Raw genomic sequence first — 21,808 nt, 5'->3', positions numbered from 1 at the left:
AACGGCATGACAAATAGACTAAGGAAAAAGAAAACTGAAGAGTTAGTTTAAAATGCTGAACAAGAGAAAGGAAAGGTAACTCACTGCAGCAATGCTTTGGTCTTCCTGGTGGGGTCTTCTGGCCTGAAGTTTTTATAGGCTTCTACTTCGTGTTCTATGGACAGCAACTGTCCCTGCAGTTTGTTCCTGAAGTTAGGTAGGGTGTCTCGAATGTGGTTGGTAAGTTGCTAAATAAAACAAAACAAAATCATACAACAGATTGAAGATCAACTCATAAGACAAAAATCGCCCTTCACTGTTTTCCAGGTCATTCAAAACCTTAAAAAGCCATACATACATGTGAGACTGACTGTGTAGACAGATAACTCCAACTCTCTCACCCACTGCCCTACGGCGAAGCTCAAAATTCCTTCAGCTGAAGTCACTTGCTTGGACAATCTTTTTACGTCTGGGATACCCTGTTAAAAGGCAGCTAATGTTAACTAATGAAGCTGCCTAATAACACCTTAACATGGATTGATTTGTCAAATCAGCTACCTTGTCGAAAGGAACCTTAAGTTAGAATGTGGTACAAATGAAGGAAATGGAGAGTTACAGGTGCTGCCTGAGTTCTCAGGACCAAATGGCTTACCACTGGTGGAGCTCAGAGGTACCTGTCAGCTGTTAAGTTCCTCTCCATTCCATAGCTCAGGCAGGTGTTTCCTCTCACCTTGCACACAAGCTTTCTTGTTGATATCTCTACCTAACCACCTTCTTGGCATTTCCACTGAAGTCATCTGCTGGCACCTCAAGCTCAGTCTGATAAAAATATTCTCCAAGAGATTTTCTAAGAGGGACAAAATTCATTCAGAACAAAGGTGGGATATAAACCCAGACTGGTTAGCTCTCTGCCTGATGTTCTTTCTATTACAGTGTAATTAAGGAAAGTCTGAATTAAAAGGAAAAAAAAAGAGCACCTTCTTGAACTGCTTAAGGAATAAACTCAGAATCAAGAGAAAGAATATCAACTTCATAGAAATGTAGGAAAAAGAATAATAAATTTAAAGTAAGGGGAATATATAGACCCAGACTGACTGAAGAACCATTTAAAATCATTTTTATGTTCATCTGAGGTTACCTGGATATATCTATTCAATAAATCTATAGTTATTTAATTGTCAATAGTTCATACTATATTATACCCTTGTCCACAGTTATGACTTATCATGTTATTCCCCTGGCATGTGCTGCCATTATGGCTCTGAAGCAGAAAACAAAAGAATAGAGAAGACTGCATTCCCAGTAGCAATTCCACAAGACACAAACCCCCAAATCTAAGAGTAACCACGAGAAACTAGTAGCCACCTGACTGCCATGTGAGTGGTAAATAATCAAAATACTTGGTTTCTACCATTTGTTTCTCATATATCTCAATAGCAAAGCAATACTGTGGACCACTCCTAGCTTTCTAAAACACTTCTTTCCTTAGCTTTCGTGACCCCAGCTCCTGTCATTTTTCTCCTAACCTTTCTGAACACCTTCTCCATCTCCTTTGCCAAGTTGTTCTCCTCTGCCAGACCTGTAAATATTGATTTTCCTCAAATGTGGGTCCTACACCTCTTCTTTGGTCACTGTCTGTTCTCTACTAAGGCAATCATTTCATCCATGGTTTCAATAAATATTCAAACACCTGTGGCTATGGACATGTTATCTAAAGACCAGACTTCTTATCTTTGGTGAGGGTATATGTATTAGACCACCTGCCTGACTTATCCTCTTGGAAGCATCAACCTCAGCATGTCTGAAATAAAGTACCTAATATTCCCTTCAATGTTCTCCATTTTGATGATTTCATAACAACCTGGGAACTTGGGAGTTATCCTTGACTCTACCTCTCCATCACCCACCAGAGCTAATCTACCACCAAGTTCTCAATTTTCCAAAACATTTCTCAAACCTGCTTTCTTTTCCCATCTCCACTGGCCCTAACCGAGACCAAACTACCATCATTTCTCACTTTGACTCCTAAGTGGTCCTCTCATCTCTACTCTTGGACTTCCTATCTGCAACCACCATAATCCTTTTTAACCCACAGATATGACTGTGTTATTCCCCTTCTCAGATTCCTTAAACAACTGACTTCCCACTGCTCTTAGGATAAGAGCCAAAATGCTTAACTTGGCCTACAAACACTGTAGGACCCAGCGACTGCCTGCATCTCCAAATTCATCTCTTACAACTCATTCCCTCATTCTCTGCGCTCCAGCCACAATAATATTCCTTTCAATTCCTCAAAAATGTCCAGTTCTCTTCCAGTTTTTGCCATAGTAACTGGCTCACGGTCAGAGGTGTTGGTGCACATTAAATCAGCAATAAAATTATCTTAACTTCAAACACAGTATGAAGGTCCTTGAAGCAATACAGAAACGGATTATCTAGGAAATGAAAGATCTTCAGTATAACATTTATTCAATTTTCAGTCAACCAGAATCAGTTATGCCATAATTTAGGGGTCACCTGTAGTAACCAAATGATCAATCATATCCATCCAGTATTCACAATTTAATTTATTTCTGACTTTATCTTTCTAATCATCTTAGTGATATTTCTCTAAGACTTTTTTTCTTAGACCAGTACAGGCATGAAACCAGTAATCAAAAAAGAATTTTACCAGAGCTAAATATATTGATAGACTATCGTGGTTCATGCATGACAAACCAGTATTCCTTCTCTAAACCATGTTCATAATTTTTAAATGACACAACTATCACTGCTTCATGGCTTCCAAATACTCATCTACCCTTAATTTAAAAGTACAAATTTCACATTAAAATAGAAGTACTATGTCGCTTAAAATAGAAGTACACCACTGCTTTTTATTTTCTAAAACTTCTTCAATTGTTTTGCCTAAATGGTTCAGATATAATGTAAGAAGCAGCCTATTACTGTGTTAGCCTTTACTGACACCTTCTAGGAGGGAACATCAGAACTTTCGATAATTACTTGACTGATTTAAGTTCATAGATAAAAGTTACAGAGTGCTTTTATTTTCTTAAACTTAATTGGAGTATAATTACTTTACAATGGTGTGTTAGTTTCTGCTTTATAACAAAGTGAATCAGTTATACATATACATATGTCCCCATATCTCTTCCCCCTTATGTCTCCATCCCTCCCACCCTCCCTATCCCACCCCTCTAAGTAGTCACAAAGCACCAAGCTGATCTCCCTGTGCTATGCGGCTGCTTCCCACTAGCTATCTATTTTATGTTTGGTAGTGTATATATGTCCATTCCACGCTCTCACTTTGTCCCAGCTTACCGTTCCCCCTCCCCGTATCCTCAAGTCCATTCTCTAGTACGTCTGTGTCTTTATTCCCGTCTTGCCCCTAGGTACTTCATGAACATGAATTTTTTTTTTTTTTTAGATTCCATATATATGTGTTAGCATACGGTATTTGTTTTTCTCTTTCTGACTTACTTCAGTCTGTAGGACAGACTCTAGGTCCATCCACCTCACTACAAATAACTCAATTTCATTTTATTTTATGGCTGAGTAATATTCCATTGTATATATGTGCCACATCTTCTTTATCCATTCATCTGTTGATGGGCACTTAGGTTGCTTCCATGTTCTAGCTATTGTAAATAGAGCTGCAATGAACATTGTGGTACATGATTCTTTTTGAATTATGGTGTCCTCAGGGTATATGCCCAGTAGTGGGATTGCTGGGTCGTATGGTAGTTCTATTTTTAGTTTTTTAAGGAAACTCCATACTGTTCTCCATAGTGGCTGTATCAATTTACATTCCCACCAGCAGTGCAAGAGGGTCCCCTTTTCTCCACACCCTCTCCAGCATTTATTGTCTGTAGATTTTTTGATGCCATTCTGACTTGTGTGAGATGATATATCCTTGTAGTTTTGATTTGCATTTCTCTAATGATTAATGATGTTGAGCATTCTTTCATGTGTTTGTTGCCAATCTGTATATCTTCTTTGGAGAAATGTCTATTTAGGTCTTCAGCCCATTTTTGGATTGGGTTGTTTGTTTTTTTGATATTGACCTGCATGAGCTGCTTGTATATTTTGGAAATTAATCGTTTGTCAGTTGCTTCATTTGCAAATATTTTCTCCCATTCTGAAGGTTCTGTTTTCGTTTTGTTTACGGTTTCCTTTGTTGTGGAAAAGCTTTTAAATTTCATTAGGTGCCATTTGTTTATTTTTGTTTTTACTTCCATTACTCTAGGAGGTGGGTCTAAAATGATCTTGCTGTGATTTATGTCATAGACTGTTCTGCCTATGATTTTCCTCTAAGAGTTTGATAGTGTCTGCCCTTACATTTAGGTCTTTAATCCATTTTGAGTTTATTCTTGGGTGTGGTCTTAGGGAGTGCTCTAATTTCATTCTTTTACATGTAGCTGTCCAGTTTTCCCAGCACCACTTATTGAAGAAGCTGTCTTTTCTCCACTGTATATTCTTGCCTCCTTTATCAAAGATAAGGTGACCATGTGTGTGTGGGTTTATCTCTGGGCTTTCTATCCTGTTCCATTGATCTATATTTCTGTTTTTGTGCCAGTACCATACTGTCTTGATTACTGTAGCTGTGTAGTATAGTCTGAAGTCAGGGAGCCTGATTCCTCCAGCTCTGTTGTTCTTTCCCAAGATTGCTTTGGCTTATTGTGGTCTTTTCTGTTTCCATACAAATTGTGAAATTTTTTTTCCTAGTTCTGTGAAAAATGCCAGTGGTAGTGTGATAGGGATTGCACTGAATCTGTAGATTGCTTTGGGTAGTAGAGTCATTTTCACAATGTTGATTCTTCCAATCTAAGAACATGGTATATCTCTCCATCTGTTTGTATCATCTTTAATTTCTTTCATCAGTGTCTTATAATTTTCTGCATATAGGTCTTTTGTCTCCTTAGGTAGGTTTATTCCTAGATATTTTATTCTTTTTGTTGCAATAGTAAATAGGAGTGTTTCTTAATTTCACTTTCAGATTTTTCATCATTAGTGTATAGGAATGCAAGAGATTTCTGTGCATTAATTTTGTATCGTGCTACTTTACCAAATTCATTGATTAGCTCCAGTAGTTTTCTGGTAGCATCTTTAGGATTCTCTATGTATAGTATCATGTCATCTGCAAACAGAGACAGCTTAACTTCCTCTTTTCTGATTTGGATTCCTTATATTACTTTTTGTTCTCTGATTGCTGTGACTAAAACTTCCAAAACTATGTTGAATAATAGTGATGAGAGTGGGCAACCTTGTCTTGTTCCTGATCTTAGTGGAAATGGTTTCAATTTTTCACCATTGAGGACGATGTTTGCTGTGGGTTTGTCATATATGGCCTTTATTATGTTGAGGAAAGTTCCCTCTTTGCCTACTTTCTGGAGGGTTTTTATCATAAATCGGTGTTGAATTTTGTCAAAAGCTTTCCCTGCATCTATTGAGATGAAAATATAGTCTTTCTCCTTCAATTTGTTAATATGGTTTATAATATTGATTGATTTGTGTATACTGAAGAATCCTTGTATTCCTGGGATAAACCCCACTTGATCATGGTGCATGATCCTTTTAATGTGCTGTTGAATTCTGTTTGCTAGCATTTTGTTGAGGATTTTTGCATCTATCTTCATTAGTGATATTGGCCTGTAGTTTTCTTTATTTGTGACATCTTTGTCTGGTTTTGGTATCAGGGTGTTGGTGGCCTCGTAGAATGAGTTTGGGAGTGTTTCTCCCCCTGCTATATTTTGGAAGAGTTTGAGAAGGATAGGTGTTTACTCTTCTCTAAATGTTTGATAGAATTTGCCTGTGAAGCCATATGGTCCTGGGCTTTTATTTGTTGGAAGATTTTTAATCACAGTTTCAATTTCAGTGCTTGTGATGGGTCTGTTCATGTTTTCTATTTCTTCCTGGTTCAGTCTCAGAAGGTAGTGCATTTCTAAGAATTTGTCCATTTCTTCCAGTTTGTCCATTTTATTGGCATATAGTTGCCTGTAGTAATCTCTCATGATCTTTTGTATTTCTGCAGTGTCAGTTGTTACTTCTTTTTCATTTCTAATTCTATTGAGTCTTCTCCCTTTTTTTCTTGATGAGTCTGGCTAATGGTTTGTCAATTTTGTTTATCTTCTCAAAGAACCAGCCTTTAGTTTTATTGATCTTTGGTATCATTCCCTTCATTTCTTTTTCATTTATTTCTGATCTGATCTTTATGATATCTTCCCTTCTGCTAACTTTGGGGGTTTTTTGTTCTTCTTTCTCTAATTGCTTTAGGTGTAAGGTTAGGTTGTTTATTTGAGATGTTTCTTGTTTCTTGAGGTAGGATTGTATTGCTAACAATTTCCCTCTTAGAACTGCTTTTCCTGCATCCCATAGGTTTTGGGTCATCGTGTTTTCATTGTCATTTGTTTCTAGGTATTTTTTGATTTCCTCTTTGATTTCTTCAGTGATCTCTTGGTTATTAAGCAGTGTATTGTTTAGCCTCCATTGTTTAGCCTCCACGTGTTTGTATTTTTTACAGATTTTTTCCTGTAAATGATATCTAGTCTCACAGCGTTGTGGTCGGAACATATACTTGATACGATTTCAATTTTCTTAAACTTACCAAGGCTTGATTTGTGACCCAAGATATGATCTATCCTGGAAATGTTCCATGAGCACTTGAGAAGAATGTGTATTCTGTTGTTTTTGGATGGAATGTCCTATAAATATCAATTAAGTCTATCTTGTTTAATGTATCATTTAAAGCTTGTGTTTTCTTATTTATTTTCATTTTGGATGATCTGTCCATTGGTGAAAGTGGGGTGTTAAAGTCCCCTACTCTGATTGTGTTACTGTCGATTTCCCCTTTTATGGCTGATAGCATTTGCCTTATGTATTGAGGTGCTCCTATGTTAGGTGCATAAATATTTACAATTGTTATATCTTCTTTTTGGACTGATCCCCTGATCATTATGTAGTGTCCTTCTTTGTCTCATGTAATAGCCTTTATTTTAAAGTCTATTTTGTCTGATATCAGAATTGCTACTCCAGCTTTCTTTTGATTTCCATTTGCATGGAATATCTTTTTCCATCCCCTCACTTTCAATCCGTATGTGTCCCTAGGTCTGAGGTGGGTCTCTTGTAGACAGCATATATATGGGTCTTGTTTTTGTATCCATTTAGCCAGTCTATGCCTTTTGGTTGGAGCATTTACTCCGTTTACATTTAAGGTAATTATCGATATGTATGTTCCTATTACCATATTCTTAATTGTTTTGGGTTTGTTACTGTAGGTTTTTTCATTCTCTTGTGTTTCTTGCCTAGAGAAGTTCCTTTAGCATTTGTTGTAAAGCTGGTTTGGCAGTGCTGAATTCTCTTAGCTTTGCTTGTCTGTATAGATTTTAATTTCTCTGTCATATCTGAATGATATCCTTGCTGGGTAATCTTCATTGTAGGTTTTTCTCCTTCATCACTTTAAATATGTCCTGCTACTCCCTTCTGGCTTGCAGAGTTTCTGCTGGAAGATCAGCTGTTAACCTTATGGGGATTCCCTTGTGTGTTATTTGTTGTTTTTCCCTTGCTGCTTTTAATATTTTTTCTTTGTATTTAATTTTTGATAGTTTGATTAATATGTGTCTTGACGTGTTTCTCCTTGAATTCAGCCTGTATGGGACTCTCTGTGCTTCCTGGACTCGATTAACTATTTCCTTTCCCATATTAGGGAAGGTTTCAACTATAATCTCTTCAAATATTTTCCTAGTCCCTTTCTTTTACTCTTCTTTTTCTGGGAACCCTGTAATTCAAATGTTGGTGCGTTTAATGTTGTCCCAGAGGTCTCTGAGACTGTCCTCATTTCTTTTCATTCTTTTTTCTTTATTCTTCTCTGCAGTAGTTATTTCCACTATTTTATCTTCCAGGTCACTTATCCATTCTTCTGCTCAGTTATTCTGCTATTGTTCCCTTCTAGAGAATTTTTAATTTCATTTATTGTGTTGTTCATCACTGTTTGTTTGCTCTTTTCTTCTAGGTACTTGTTAAACATTTCTTGTATTTTCTCCATTCTATTTCCAAGGTTTTGGATCAACTTTACTATCATTATTCTGAATTCTTTTTCAGGTAGACTGCCTATTTCCTCTTCATTTGTTAGGTCTGGTGGGTTTTTATCTTGCTGCTTCATCTGCTGTGTGTTTTTCTGTCTTCTCATTTTGCTTATCTCACTGTGTTTGGGGTCTCCTTTTTCAGGCTGAAGGCTCGTAGTTCCCATCATTTTTGGTGTCTCTCCCCAGTGGCTAAGGTTGGTTCAGTGGGTTGTGTAGACTTCCTGGTAGAGGGGACTAGTGCCTGTGTTCTGGTGGATGAGCCTGGATCCTGTCTTTCTGGTGGGCAGGTCCACGTCTGGTAGTGCGTTTTGGAGTGTCTGTGGCCTTATTATGATTTTAGGCAGCCTCTCTACTAATGGATGGGGTTGTGTTCCTGTGTTGCTAGTTGTTTGTCATAGGGTGTCCAGCACTGTAGCTTGCTGGTCATTGAGTGGAGTTGAGATGGAGATCTCTGGGAGATTTTCCCCGTTTGATATTACATGGAGCTGGAAGGTCTCTTGTGGACCAGTGTCCTGAACTTGGTGCTCCCACCTCAGAGGCACAGCCCTGACACCTGGCTGGAGCACCAAGAGCCTGTCATCCACACAGCTCAGAATAAAAGGGAGGAAAAAAAGAAAGAAAGAAAGAAGAAGATAAAATAAAGTAAAATAAAATAAAGTAAAATAATATAAAGCTATTAAAAATAAAAAATAATTATTAAAAAAAAATTTTAAGTAATAAAAAAAAGAGAAAGAAAGAAAGAAGAGAGCAACCAAACCAAAAAACAAATCCACCAATTATAGCAAGTGCTAAAAACTATACTAAACAAACAAACTGACAGACAGAACCCTAGGATAAATGGTAAAAGCAAAGCTATACAGACAATACCACACACAGAAGCATACACATACACACTCACAAAAAGAGAGAAAGGAAAAAAAATATAAATATCGTTGCTCCCAAACTCCACCTCCTCAATTTGGGATGATTCGTTGTCTATTCATGTATTCCACAGATGCAGGGTACATCAAGTTGATTGTGGAGATTTAATCCGGTGCTCCTGAGGCTGCTGGGAGAAATTTCCCTTTCTCCTCTTTTTCACACAGCTCTTGGGGTTCGGCGATGGATTTGGGCCCGCCTCTGCGTGAGGTCACCTGAGGGCGTCTGTTCTTCACTCAGACAGGACCAGGTAAAAGGAGCAGCTGATTCGGGGGCTCTGGCTCACTCAGGCCGGGGGGAGGGAGGGGTACGGATGCGGGGCGAGCCTGCGGCGGCAAAGGCCAACATGACGATGCACCAGCCTGAGGCGTGCCGAGCGTTCTCCCGGGGAAATTGTCCCTGGATCACCGGACCCCGGCAGTGGCGGGCTGCACAGGCTCCCGGGAGGGGAGGTGTGGACAGTGACCTGTGCTTGCACACCAGCTTCTTCTTGGCAGCAGCAGCAGCCTTAGTGTCTCATGCCCGTCTCTGGGGTCCTCACTGATAGCTGCGGCTCACGCCTGTCTCTGGAGCTCCTTTAAGCGGCGCTCTCAATCCCCTCTCCTCGCTCATCAGGAAACAGAGAGGCAAAAAATAGTCTCTTGCCTCTTCGACAGCTCCAGACTTTTACCCGGACTCCCTCCTGGCTAGCCTTGGCGCCCTAGTCCCTTCAGGCTGTGTTCACGCCGCCAACTCCAGTCCTCTCCCTGGGATCCGAGCGAAGCCCGAGCCTCAGCTCCCAGCCCCGCCCGCCCCGGCGGGTGAGCAGACAAGCCTCTCGGACTGGTGAGTGCTGGTCGGTACCGATCCTCTGTGCGGGAATCTCTCCGCTTTGTCCTCCGCACCCCTGTGGCTGCGCTCTCCTCCGCGGCTCCGAAGCTTCCCCCCCGCCACACGCCATCTCCACCAGTGAAGGGGCTTCCTATTGTGCGGAAACCTTTCCTCCTTCACAGCTCCCTCCCACTGGTGCAGGTCCCGTACCTGCTCTTTTGTCTCTGTTTATTCTTTTTTCTTTTGCCCTATCCAGGTACGTGGGGAGTTTCTTGCCTTTTGGGAGGTCTGAGGTCTTCTGCCAGCGTTCAGTAGGTGTTCTGTAGAAGTTCTTCCACATGTAGATGTATTTCTGATGTGTCTGTGGGGAGGCAGGTGATCTCTGTGTCTTACTCTTCCGCCATATTGAAGCTCCCCTACACAGTGCTTTTTGTGAGAAAAGCTGCTCACTGTTTGAGTCAATGTGATCAAAACTTGGTGTGGGAGCTCTACACTCAATGACAATGACACTTAACTCCACTAAGGGCAGGAAAATATGTGGCCAAGCCTGCTGAATTTTTATGCAAGAAATGTGTATGTGCGTAGGACAAGGGGAGGCAGAGGGCCTAATTCTATCTGTCACAGGGAAAGGGATTATCTGGAAAAGCTTCTTAGAGGAATGTAGATCAATAATTGCTTATGTATTTTCAAGGTTGTAAATTAAGGAACAAATCAATCCTAACAAAACCATACAGAAAATTTAACCTAACCATCACAGACTGATATTTCAAAAACAGATGCCAAGACACTAACTTTTCAGAGATATACAAGGTTCACTCCTTAAGATAACTATATATTACGAGCAAACGTGCTAAAATGTATTCCCCTGCTCACTGTTCCAAATAAATATGTATTTCTGCTTTGCGTGCTGTTTTTTCAATAATATTAAGGTGGAGTCTGGTCATTTAGAATAGTAACAGTCTGGATCCCAGTATTCATTTTCATCTTTTTAATTTCTATCATTATGCTAAATGTCTTAGTTTAGAAAAAGAGTATAAAAATAAGAAATATGGATTCCAATAGTCATTTACATATTTTATCATTGTTCTTTTTGCTTGAAGAAAATATCTTTACCTGATTAAGGACCTTCTGAAGGTGTGGGGTCCCCATCCGATCAGCAATATGTCTGTAAGCCGGGTGTGAGAGAAAAAATTTCCTTTCTGCCAACGTGGCAGCCTTTATATCCTTCTTCCCATCTATGTCCTTCTGGCTCCTGTTTACCACCCCAATGTAACCTAAAACAAAACACACACCTATGGAGTTGGGACACCTCTGATTTACTCTGGGGAAATTTTAAAGCTCTTGAAGAGGCTGAATAAGAAAAAAAAATTATTTCAGGGCCTGAAGAATAGATCCCTTTACAAAACTCAGTTTGAGATATCAGTATTTAACAACGGCTGGATGACTTGGCTAACGTTGATTTTTTTTAAGCATTAACTAAGTACTGTCCTTTGTCCTTAAAAGATCTGTGCATTTAAATAGAGTAAATCTCTAAGCAGTTTTGTCATATAGCAGGCAAGTAAACAATTCAGACTTAAACAGTATACATGTATGCAGTCTATGATGAATATTTATACCCTCCCTTCAAACACCTTCCTTTTCCTGTTTTCTTATTATTTGAAGGAATAGTTCTCCCTTTGGATAATTTTTAATACGTCATTTGGGAACACCATGCCATTCCATAAAATGTTTAACTAATCATCAATCCATTCCTCACAACTGTGGAGGCGTTAAAATCCAGCTTCCCATTGTTTTCCCAGTTGTTTCTCTGCCACATCATCAAAGGAAGTCCTGTACAGGACACAGTACATTACCCCTGCGAAGCGGCAGCAGCTTATTCTCTAGGATATCCCTGGCATCCGTTCCCTCATCCATAAGATCCAGTTTGGTGATGACTCCAATGGTTCTTAGACCTGCATCACAAACAAACCCCACATTACCCAATTTGCAGAATACTAACAAGTTTCAGAGACAAATATGTCTCAATGCTAATTACAAAGCACTCATATCCTGGTTCTTTCCCTGTTCCTCTCCATCTTAGTTTGTTTTCTAATCCTCTACTACCCCAGTCTTGTGAAGGTCAACGGGTTGAGGCAGAGAGTTGCAAACCACCCATCCATAAGATAACTCTTGATTCAGGAGAGAAAAAAACAAATAGCTGCTTCACCAAAATACTTTCAAATGTATAAGTTTATTTTTGTACTACGCATACATGGAAATGATACATTTAAATTTTCCTCCCAGGGACTGCACACAATATGGATGTTTTAATATTTTATATATCACGTTACTAAAAACAAAAAAATAGGCTACACATGGACCAATGATATGGGTGTGTCATAAACCAAAGCTTATTATTGATCCGGTTCTGAGTACCTGAGGTCAAAAACATAAAAAGAAGAAAACTACGTATAGGATACCATCATCCCCAAAAATAAACTCACAGAAAAGGAAATATGACTTAATAGAAAGAAGCCTGAAATAGGAATTCTGAGCCTTGGATTCTAGTCTCAAGGCAAGTCATTTAATTCTCTGGGTCTCAGTTTCCCTTATCTGTAAAATAAAGCATTGGAAATTATTTAATCTTAAAAAGTACTCCAACCACTAATTTTTTTAAGATGGGGAAACTAAGGCAGAGGGAGATTAAATAACTTTCCCAAGTTCATATAAGAAGTGGATCTGGGGCTTCCCTGGTGGCGCAGTGGTTAAGAGTCCGCCTGCCGATGCAGGGGACGCGGGTTCGTGCCCCGGTCCGGGAAGATCCCACATGCTGCAAAGCGGCTGAGCCCGTGAGCTATGGCTGCTGAGCCTGCGCGTCCGGAGCCTGTGCTCCGCAACGGGAGAGGCCACAACAGTGAGAGGCCCGCGTACCACCAAAAAAAAAAAAAAAAAAGAAGTGGATCTGGGCAGTCTGGTTCCAGAGTCCATGCTTTTAACCAATATACTGCTTATCGTGGTAAAAAAAAAATTTTTTTTAATTTAAAAGGCTTAAACCAAGAAAGTCAAAGAAAATGGGAAAGGAATGCAGAAAATTTTTTAAACTGTAAATCTAGCTGGATGACTGCTAACCAACTTAAAATATAAGAGAAAGAGGAAAACTGCATCCAAGAAAGCCAACAAAAGGAGACGTCCAGAAACTAAATAATTTACATCACAGCATCTCAGTAAGATTCAAGACCTGGGGGACAGAAAGCTCTGAAAACTATGGAGAGTGGTGGTGGCAGCTGAAGCTGAAAATAGAAATACTGGACGGAAGCAGTCAGATTTCCATGGGTAACATAGCTAGGAGCTGCCCTGGTCCATCCTGACAGGACAGTGAAGGTTTACTCTCTGGAAAGACTGAACTAGAAAAAACTCTGAACTCATGGGTACCTGGCCCAGTTTGGATGGATCTGGTATTAAAAGAGGATGATTAAGTAAAATTCTACATAGAGAATGGCAGGGACCCCCCTCCCCAGGCCAGTTCCCTAATTTAACTTCAAGAAAGAGATGGCTGGCAGACTTTAACCCCCCAAGCAAGAGATTGGAACAATGGTCTGGGGATACTAACCATTCCAAGAGAAAAACATATATATTGATATTCGAAGGAACAATAATTAAAATAGTCCAATAAATCATTCTGCTCTGAAGTCTATCATTCCATAATTCAAGAACACCCACACAGAATTCCAACCACCTGATAATATTTCACCTTTAAATATGAATGGACAGCCAAGGAGATTCACTAATATGAGACCAAAACAAATAAACATTATAAAGCTGAATTTAAAGAAAACAAAGATAATGCAAAATACAGAAGAAAACTATTATTTGTATTAATATCCTCAGACAGAAAGGAGAGGTCATAGCATTCATGGGACAAAAACAGAATGCCATAAAAAGGAAATTTTTGAACAAACAAAAATAATTTTCAATAATTAAAGATATGAGGGCTTCCCTGGTGGCACAGTGGTTGAGAGTCCGCCTGCCGATGCAGGGGACGCGGGTTCGTGCCCCGGTCTGGGAAGATCCCACATGCCGCGGAGCGGCTGGGCCCGTGAGCCATGGCTGCTGAGCCTGCGCGTCCGGAGCCTGTGCTCCGCAACGGGAGAGGCCACAACAGTGAGAGGCCCGCGTAACGCAAAAAATAATAATAATTAAAAATATGAGAGCAGAAATAATAATGTTGGAATACAAACTTAGGAACCCCCCCAGAAAACAAAAGAAAAAGAAGTAAATAATAGGAAAGGAAAAACTTTTTTAAAACTAGAGAAATGATTCAGAGATACAACATCTGAATGATTGGCATTCCAATAAGAGAAAGAATGACAAACAGAAACAGTTGGAGATGTGGGGACATACTATTCAATGAGATGTCCTATAAGTGCAAGATGAATTTAGGGATTGAATTAACTCATCAAGTGCCCAACACAATATGAAAAACATACACATACCTACACACACACAATATGGCATATAAGATTTCATAATACTGGGAACATTACAGCATCAGTCTTCCCAGCAGCAAACTGGAAACTAAAAACCCGCAGAGCAATGTTTTCAAAATTCTGAGAGAAAGATAATTTCTAGACTAGAATTCTAAATTACCAATAAATGTGACAGTAGAAAAAGATATTTTCAGACATGCAAAATCTCAAAATATTTTACCTCCCTTTCTCCTTTTTTTGTGTGTGAGGGGAGGGACAATTACTAAAAGATGTGTTCCACCAAACATGGGAACAAACTAACAAAGAAGTAGACAAGAAATCCAGGAAGCAGGGAATCCAATCTAACCAGGAAAAGAAGGAAATTTTTAAGATGGTGTAGATCCCAGTTTAAGGCCAGGAGAGCAGTCAGTATCTATTAGAATAAGAGGACAAAGATTACTGAAGAGATATCTTCCCCCACCAAGAAAAGAAAATGAAAGTGATAGGATACTTAAAGCCTAATGCTTTTGAAGGTATTAAGAGATTTAGACTTCTGTAGGAGAGGTTGGGAATGCACTGGTGACAGATACGTAGACTATGCAAACAAACAAAAAAACAGACAACTATCAACCTCAAAGACAGTAGTATCACTCAAGAAAGGAAATTTAATCATAATTTAACACATGGTTCAGTTGTGAATAATATTTTTAGAATCATAAATATTCATTTAGCAAAATATGATATAGTTATATTAGTAGAATTGGGGAGGTAAGTGTATATATGTGTGTGTAAGTATATGTGGGTATGGGAGGCAGCCAAATCCTTAAATATGGAGGTAAATAACAAAAGAAAGTTAGAACGGTTGAAAGTGGTATTCTCTGGAAATCAGTAATCCAGAGTCAGGAGGAGTGGGCAAGGGACTAAAAGTTTTTATTAAAAGACTTAGAGACTGGTTTTTCCGAAGTGATGTACATTTATAACATTAATAAAAATAAGTTAAATTTTAAAAGTATTTTCTTTACTACTCCCTATTTCTGAAAAGGCAGAAAAGTCTATGCTTAGTGGTGTCCCAGAAATGGCCAATGAAATTATTTTCTTTTTCACTCTTAGTTATACAAGTAGGCAACTGAAATAATCAATGAATGCCTGCTGGCAGACTCAATACCTACACTGTTAGATCTCAAAATGACATTGCCTGAAGAGATTCAAAGGTAGCATGTTTTTAAAAGCACTTCACTGGAAATATATAGATTCAGATAAAAATAATAATAGAGACCATTTGTTCAGTCCTGATTATGTGCCAGACATAGACCTGAAACAACTCTGAGATAGGTACTATTATTTCTCAATTACACTTTCCTCAAAGTGAGACTTGGAAAGGAAAAATACACTTGCCCAAAGTCTTGCAGGCTGTAGGGTGTAGAAGGCAGGCAACCTAATTCCATTTTTAATCACTATCTTTTTCTGCCTCTCAATTCTTAGCTAGATTCTACAAATGATTAGCTGTGTTATTTGGCAAGTTATTTACATCATCTGGGCCTTTTTATCTACAGAACTAAAGGTTTAACTAGATGTCTCTTTCAAGTCCAGAATTCTGGGAAGGAGAATAACTTCCAGATTCAGAAGAGGTTATGTAGAGTAGTATGTAAAGTAAAAAGTAATGTAATAAAATTCTTGCCCTCCAACTAAAAGGAAAATTTAAAATAATACATTAAGAGCTAATAAATAATGTGTGATACTGTGTTTCAATTATGTTTCTCTTCAGTAAAGAATAGCCACAATGATGAGTACTGACAAGTCCTGACGAAGACCTAGAAAAAACATACAAGGCACTTCAAAAATCTGATTCTTATATATAGCATAGATCTAAGAGCATTGAGTCAAGGATTGGACTGTTTAGATTCAAGTCCCATCGGTTTCCCTTGTTAGCTCCGAGACATTAGTTTCCTCATCAGGTATAACCACATCGAAAAGGTAATCATCACAGTTTACATTTGATGTCTGGGATAATTATTAATAGCATCCCCTTTAACTCTCAAATGACTTCAAACAGAAGAATAAGTTACATGTTTACTCTAACTCAACAATAAAATGAGGAAATAACAAACCTATGTTTTAAAATTACATAATAGGACTTCTGGTTTCTGGTCCACCATGTAAGGGGCTTGGAAGTTGCCACTGTGTCCTACCTAACAAGTGAACAACTGAAAAATTAACACCACTTCTGAGATTCATCAGAGAACTGAAGCCACAGAGCAAACCACTGTCCCCCAAATTTGGAGAGACAGATAGGTGAATACAGAGAATCACAACTTACTGGAGCAGAAACACAAAAGCAGAAAACTCTGTGGGAACCAGGGCCTAGGCAGAAAAACCTAAACTGTAATTGATGAATTGCTGGAAGCTCAGTGTGGGCAGTCTAAGAGTTAAAAACTCCAGGGGGACCCAGTCATAGAGGGTACCCATACTTTTGTTTTGCTTCTAGGAGCTCAACCAGGTTCTCACAGTGACTATCTGAGAAAAATCTCCCTGTGCTTCAGAGAGGGGGAGAAAGAAACAACTTGATTTAAAAATGGGTGAAAGATCTGAACAGATACCTCATCAAAGAAGATATACAGGTAGCAAGTATGTATATGAAAAGATGTTCCACATCATACACCATTAAGGAGTTGCAAATTAAAACAACAGTAAGATATCACTGCACACCTATTAGAATGGCCAAAATCCAAAACACTGACAATACCAAATGCAGGCAAGAATGGGGAGAATGTTAGCAACTCTCATTCACTGCTGGTGGGAATGTAAAATGGTACAGCCACTTTGGAATATGGTTTGGGAGTTTCTTACAAAACTAAACATAATCTTACCATGATTCAGTAATTGCACTCTTTCGTATTTACCCAAAGGAGCTGAAAACATGCCCATACGAAAACTTGCATACAGATGTTCATAGCACCTTTACTTATAATTGCCAAACTTCAAAGCAACCAAGATGTCCATCAGTAGGTGAATGGATAAATGAACTGTGATACATCCAGGCAATGGAATATTATTTAGTGCTAAAAAGAAATGAGCAATCAAACCATGAAAAAACATGGAGTAACCTTAAATTCATATCACTAAGTGAAAGAAGACAATCTGAAAAGGCTTTATGGTGTATGATTCCAACAATATGACATTCTGGAAAAGGTAAAACTATGGAGACAATAAAAAGATTAGTGGATGCCAGCAGTTAGTGGAGGCAGGAATGAAAAGGTGGGGCAAAGAATTTCTTAAGGCAGTGAAAACTATTCTGTATGATATTACAATCATGGATACATGTCATTATATATTTGTCCAAACCCATACGGTGTACACCACCAAGAGTGAACCCTAATGTCAACTCTGAACTTTGAGCATCAATGTAGGTTCATCAATTGCAACAAATGTACCAATCTAGTGGGCGATATTAATAGTTGGAGAGGTTATGCATGTATGGGGACAGGACATATATGGAAACTGTACCTTCTACTCAGTTTTTCTGTGAATATGTAAAATTGCTCTAAAAACTAAAATCTATGAATTAAAGACAATTAAATAACATAACACATGTAAAGTATTTGGTACATAAAAACCACTCAATAAATGAAAATTGTGATCTCACCAATTTTGTTTTTCACCACTACTCCCACTCTATTCCAGTCCTAAGCTCCTGTGACACTCAAGTTGTAGCTCTCCATGTGATCATGCATTCTTGCCTCTTCACCTTCACAATGCTATTCCTCTCAGTTTCAAATATCCTTCCCTCTCTTCTTTTTTTTGTTATTTCCTACTCATCCTTCAAAATACTTTACAGGCCTCTCCTGCAGGTCCTTAATCAGGCTCCCACAAGTGTAAGTTTGGAACCTTTTCTCTGTGACTTCAGAGCTCTCTGCATATACTGAAATCATTGTTCTTACATGACACTAGGAATCTGCTTATTTGTCTGTCTCATCCACTAAGCCATGATCTCTTCAAGAATAAGGACAACATCTAATCTACATATTCCAAGAAATTCATATAGGTGCCAAACACAGAGCGAGAACTCAATAAATGTTTATTTATCAAATGAATAAATGAGTAAAAAGCATGTTTACTTTTCTTAGGTTTAGACAAGAATTGAAATACAAATTCCAAAAAAGAAACGTAATACCATTCTACCATGTTACCTAGATTTGTTGTCAATACAGTGATTTTCCTATAAGAACACTGCCATTTCTTCCATTTATATAGGCAACTGAATTGTAAGCAGTGTGTTGTTTCATCTAATTAAGAAATGGGACAAAACCAAGCCACGAACCATATTAGCAGTTGCCAGAAAGGTAATCTGGAACATTGTGTACACTGAAACAGCAGCAATGAAAAACAAAATCAATGAAGAATTAGTGTAAACATGTATACAGCAAAATTAAAAACAGACTTAGGAAATTAGATGTCCTTCAGTTAATGCATCTTTTTTGTTCTTGTTTTGGGCTTTGGTGGTATTTGAGTTGGGGGTGGTTTGAAGTAAATGCTGTTCTTTCTGTTTGGCAAAGATTATGGAATATTTTACTTCTGAAAGCAATCAGTGATGGATAGGAATAGTTTCATCTTTTTTTCCTATAAGTTTTCCATTAACATTATTTTCTTGTTATTTTCCAACAGTTCTGAATAACACAGTTCTCATTTTCAAAGTCATCAGGTAATATTACTGCATGTGATACTAGGTAAAATATTAAGTAAATAATAGAAAACATAAAAATTACTGTTGCTATGGTAACAGAGACTATCTTGCTCACCAATTTATACCCAGAATCTAGCGCAGCACTTGAAAGATTTAACATTTGTGGAAGGAAGGGAGAGCAGAAAGAGAGGGCAAAGGGAGACAGGTTATAAGAGAGGGAAAGGAAAAAGAATTACTCCAAAGATAAGAAAATTTAGGTATAGAATGGTTCTTTCACTGAGAATCTGTACTCCAAAACAGACTAAGGCATGAAGGAACAAAAGAAAAAGAATCCACATACAGTAGTTCCCACCCCCATCTGCAGTTTCACTTTCTATGATTTCATTTACCAGAGATCAACTGTTGTCCAAAAATCTTAAATGAAAAATTCCAGAACTAAACACTTTATAAGTTTTAAATTGAGCACCATTCTGAGTAACTTGATGAAATCTCCCACCATCTTGCCCCATCACCCTGGATGTTAATCATTCCTTTGCCCAGCGTATCTACCCATTAATTACCTAGTAGCCCTCTTGGTTATCAGATCAACTGTCACAGTATCTTCATGCTTGTGTTCAAGTAACCTTTATTTCACTTAATAATGACCCCAAAGCACAAGAGTAGTGATGAGGGCAATTTGGATATGCCAAAGAGAAGCTGTAAAGTGCTTCCTTTAAGTGAAAAGGCACAAGTTCTCAACTCAATAAGGAAAGAAAAAAATCATAAGATGAGGTTGCAAAGATCAATGGTAAAAATCAATCTTCTATTGAAACTGTGATGGAAAAAGAAATTCCTGCTAGTTTTCCTGTCACACCTCGAATATATATGTATAGGGAAAAAACATAGAATATATAGGGTTTAGTACTTTCCACGGTTTCAGGCATCTCCTGGGGGTCTTGGAACATATACCCCATGTATTAGAGGGACTCCTGTATACTTATATCTCCCTGCTTTTTCTCCACCAAAATCCATTTTCTTTCTCTTCCTTGGCACACAGCTTAACTATATTTTCAAATCTCCCTTACAATTGAGTTACAATCTCCCCTATAATCTGCCTGTACTGAGTTCTAACCAGTGGAAGTGGGTGAAGTGATACGTGCTACTTCTAGGCTTGGTCTGTATAACTTCCCACGTGTTCTTCTGCCAGCTCTTTCACCTTCCACTTGCTGGATCTAACCATAATAAGTCCCTAAGTAGCTATGGGTGACAAATATAAGTATCTGGGAATCTATGAACGATGTCATAGACAAGAAACATCACACTACCCCACACTACCCTGAAAATCAACTCAGCATAGACATTTCTACTGTTTGCACCACTACATGTTTCAGTCTATTTATTACTGTATATCAGTACAAACAATGGTACTCTGAAGAAGAGAGCTGCCATAATGAAAACCTGGCTTAGCAAGATTACGTAGCAAGGGAACAAGTATTGCAACATGGAAAGAAAAAGATTCATATTATACAGTAGCTGTGTATTTTGTAAACCTGCCACATGCGATAAGTTGTAAGGCAGACTAAGTGCCTACTGAAAGGAGAAGCTATTGAAAAGGGCCTGGATGTTAATTTGTCTTGATTGTTCCCTGCTGCTTAAAACAAGGTATTTAAGAAAGAAATGAGTTCACAAATTTATTATTTTGCATGCAGAAATAGAAAGGATTAGAGAGAAGCTAGAAACCTGGGTCTTTTAATGGTTGAAAAAGCCAACTGTTCTTGTAACTCAAATAAGAAAATAGACTAAAAAGGCTCTGAGCAGCGAACGTCCATTAAGAATTTCAGTTAAGCAAAGGAGCTCAGTAATTTCTCTTTCTAGCTTAAAAGCGTAATAGGATTCAGACACACATTTCTGCTGTAAACTAGAAAACTGATAAAACATATAAAACAATTGTTTTCAGACATGAAATAATAGGTTGTACAGGACTATGCTGCTTGAAAGAAGAGAAACAACAAAATAAGTCATACAATTATTCAATTACTACTTGGAGGCAATTTCTGGACAACAACGCAAGGAGGAAAAATCCAAAGAGATTCCAGCAGTCCTGCTTAGTTGAAGAGACATAGATTGGATTTCAAGGAGGCCAAGGCTGCTAGAATTTACAGGATCCTGTGCCAGATAAAAGGGAGCTATGAATAGAAAGAGCTCTACAAATGTGCATAGGGGTCTCCCCCAGTCTTTGAATGCATGCATGCCTAAGGTAAAACTCCACAAGGCTAGGCAAAAAACAACTTCTAGGGAGCGCTAAACCAAACAATTCCCAGAGCTCACTTAGGGCTGGGAATCATTAAGTCCCACCAGCCAGAGGGGAGAAACCTGTTGAATTAAAGATACCAAAAGGATCGAACCTCAGTAAAGGTTACTGTAGACCCACCCTTTAAAGAAACATAAAAAGGCCCTCTCTACTATGTGAGAGAACACAGCAAGGTGGCCATCTGAACGCTAGGAAGAAAGCTTTTATCAGAAACCAACCCTTATGGCCCACTGACTGGGGACTTGCAGCCTCCAGAACTGATCCCTTCCAGGAGGCCACATTACAGTGGATCATCCTGTCTCCTTGGGTTCTCTTGGCTGTGACAGTTTCTCAGGCTTTCCTTGTTTTTCAAGACCTTGACAGTTTGGAGGAGGACTGGTAAATAGCTAACTGGGGTGGGGGCGGGTGGTACCTTCAAGATGGTAGAGGAGTAAGACATGGAGATCACCTTCCTGCCCACAAATTCATCAAAAATATATCTACAGGGAAGAGATATGGGAACATATGTATATGTATAACTGATTCACTTTGTTATAAAGCAGAAACTAACACACCATTGTAAAGCAATTATACTCCAATAAAGATGTAAAAAAAAAAATACATC

General features: G+C 38.5%; 1 protein-coding gene across 1 annotated transcript in view; it reads right to left on the bottom strand.

The window, feature by feature from the left end:
• Positions 1-21,808, bottom strand: part of DNM3 (dynamin 3) — a 259,507-nt gene that overhangs the window by 51,137 nt on the left and 186,562 nt on the right. The window contains exons 5-7 of the mRNA XM_032654309.1: positions 11,642-11,740; positions 10,902-11,062; positions 85-227 (exon numbers count right to left, since the gene is read on the bottom strand). Coding sequence (XP_032510200.1) covers positions 85-227; positions 10,902-11,062; positions 11,642-11,740 — 403 coding nt within the window. The remainder of the gene's footprint in view (positions 1-84; positions 228-10,901; positions 11,063-11,641; positions 11,741-21,808) is intronic.

This window comes from Phocoena sinus, chromosome 1, assembly GCF_008692025.1.
Source record: "Phocoena sinus isolate mPhoSin1 chromosome 1, mPhoSin1.pri, whole genome shotgun sequence".
NCBI lineage: Eukaryota > Metazoa > Chordata > Mammalia > Artiodactyla > Phocoenidae > Phocoena > Phocoena sinus.
The sequence above is the reverse complement of the archived record's forward strand: the minus strand, read 5'-3'. Positions and strand labels throughout refer to the sequence as shown.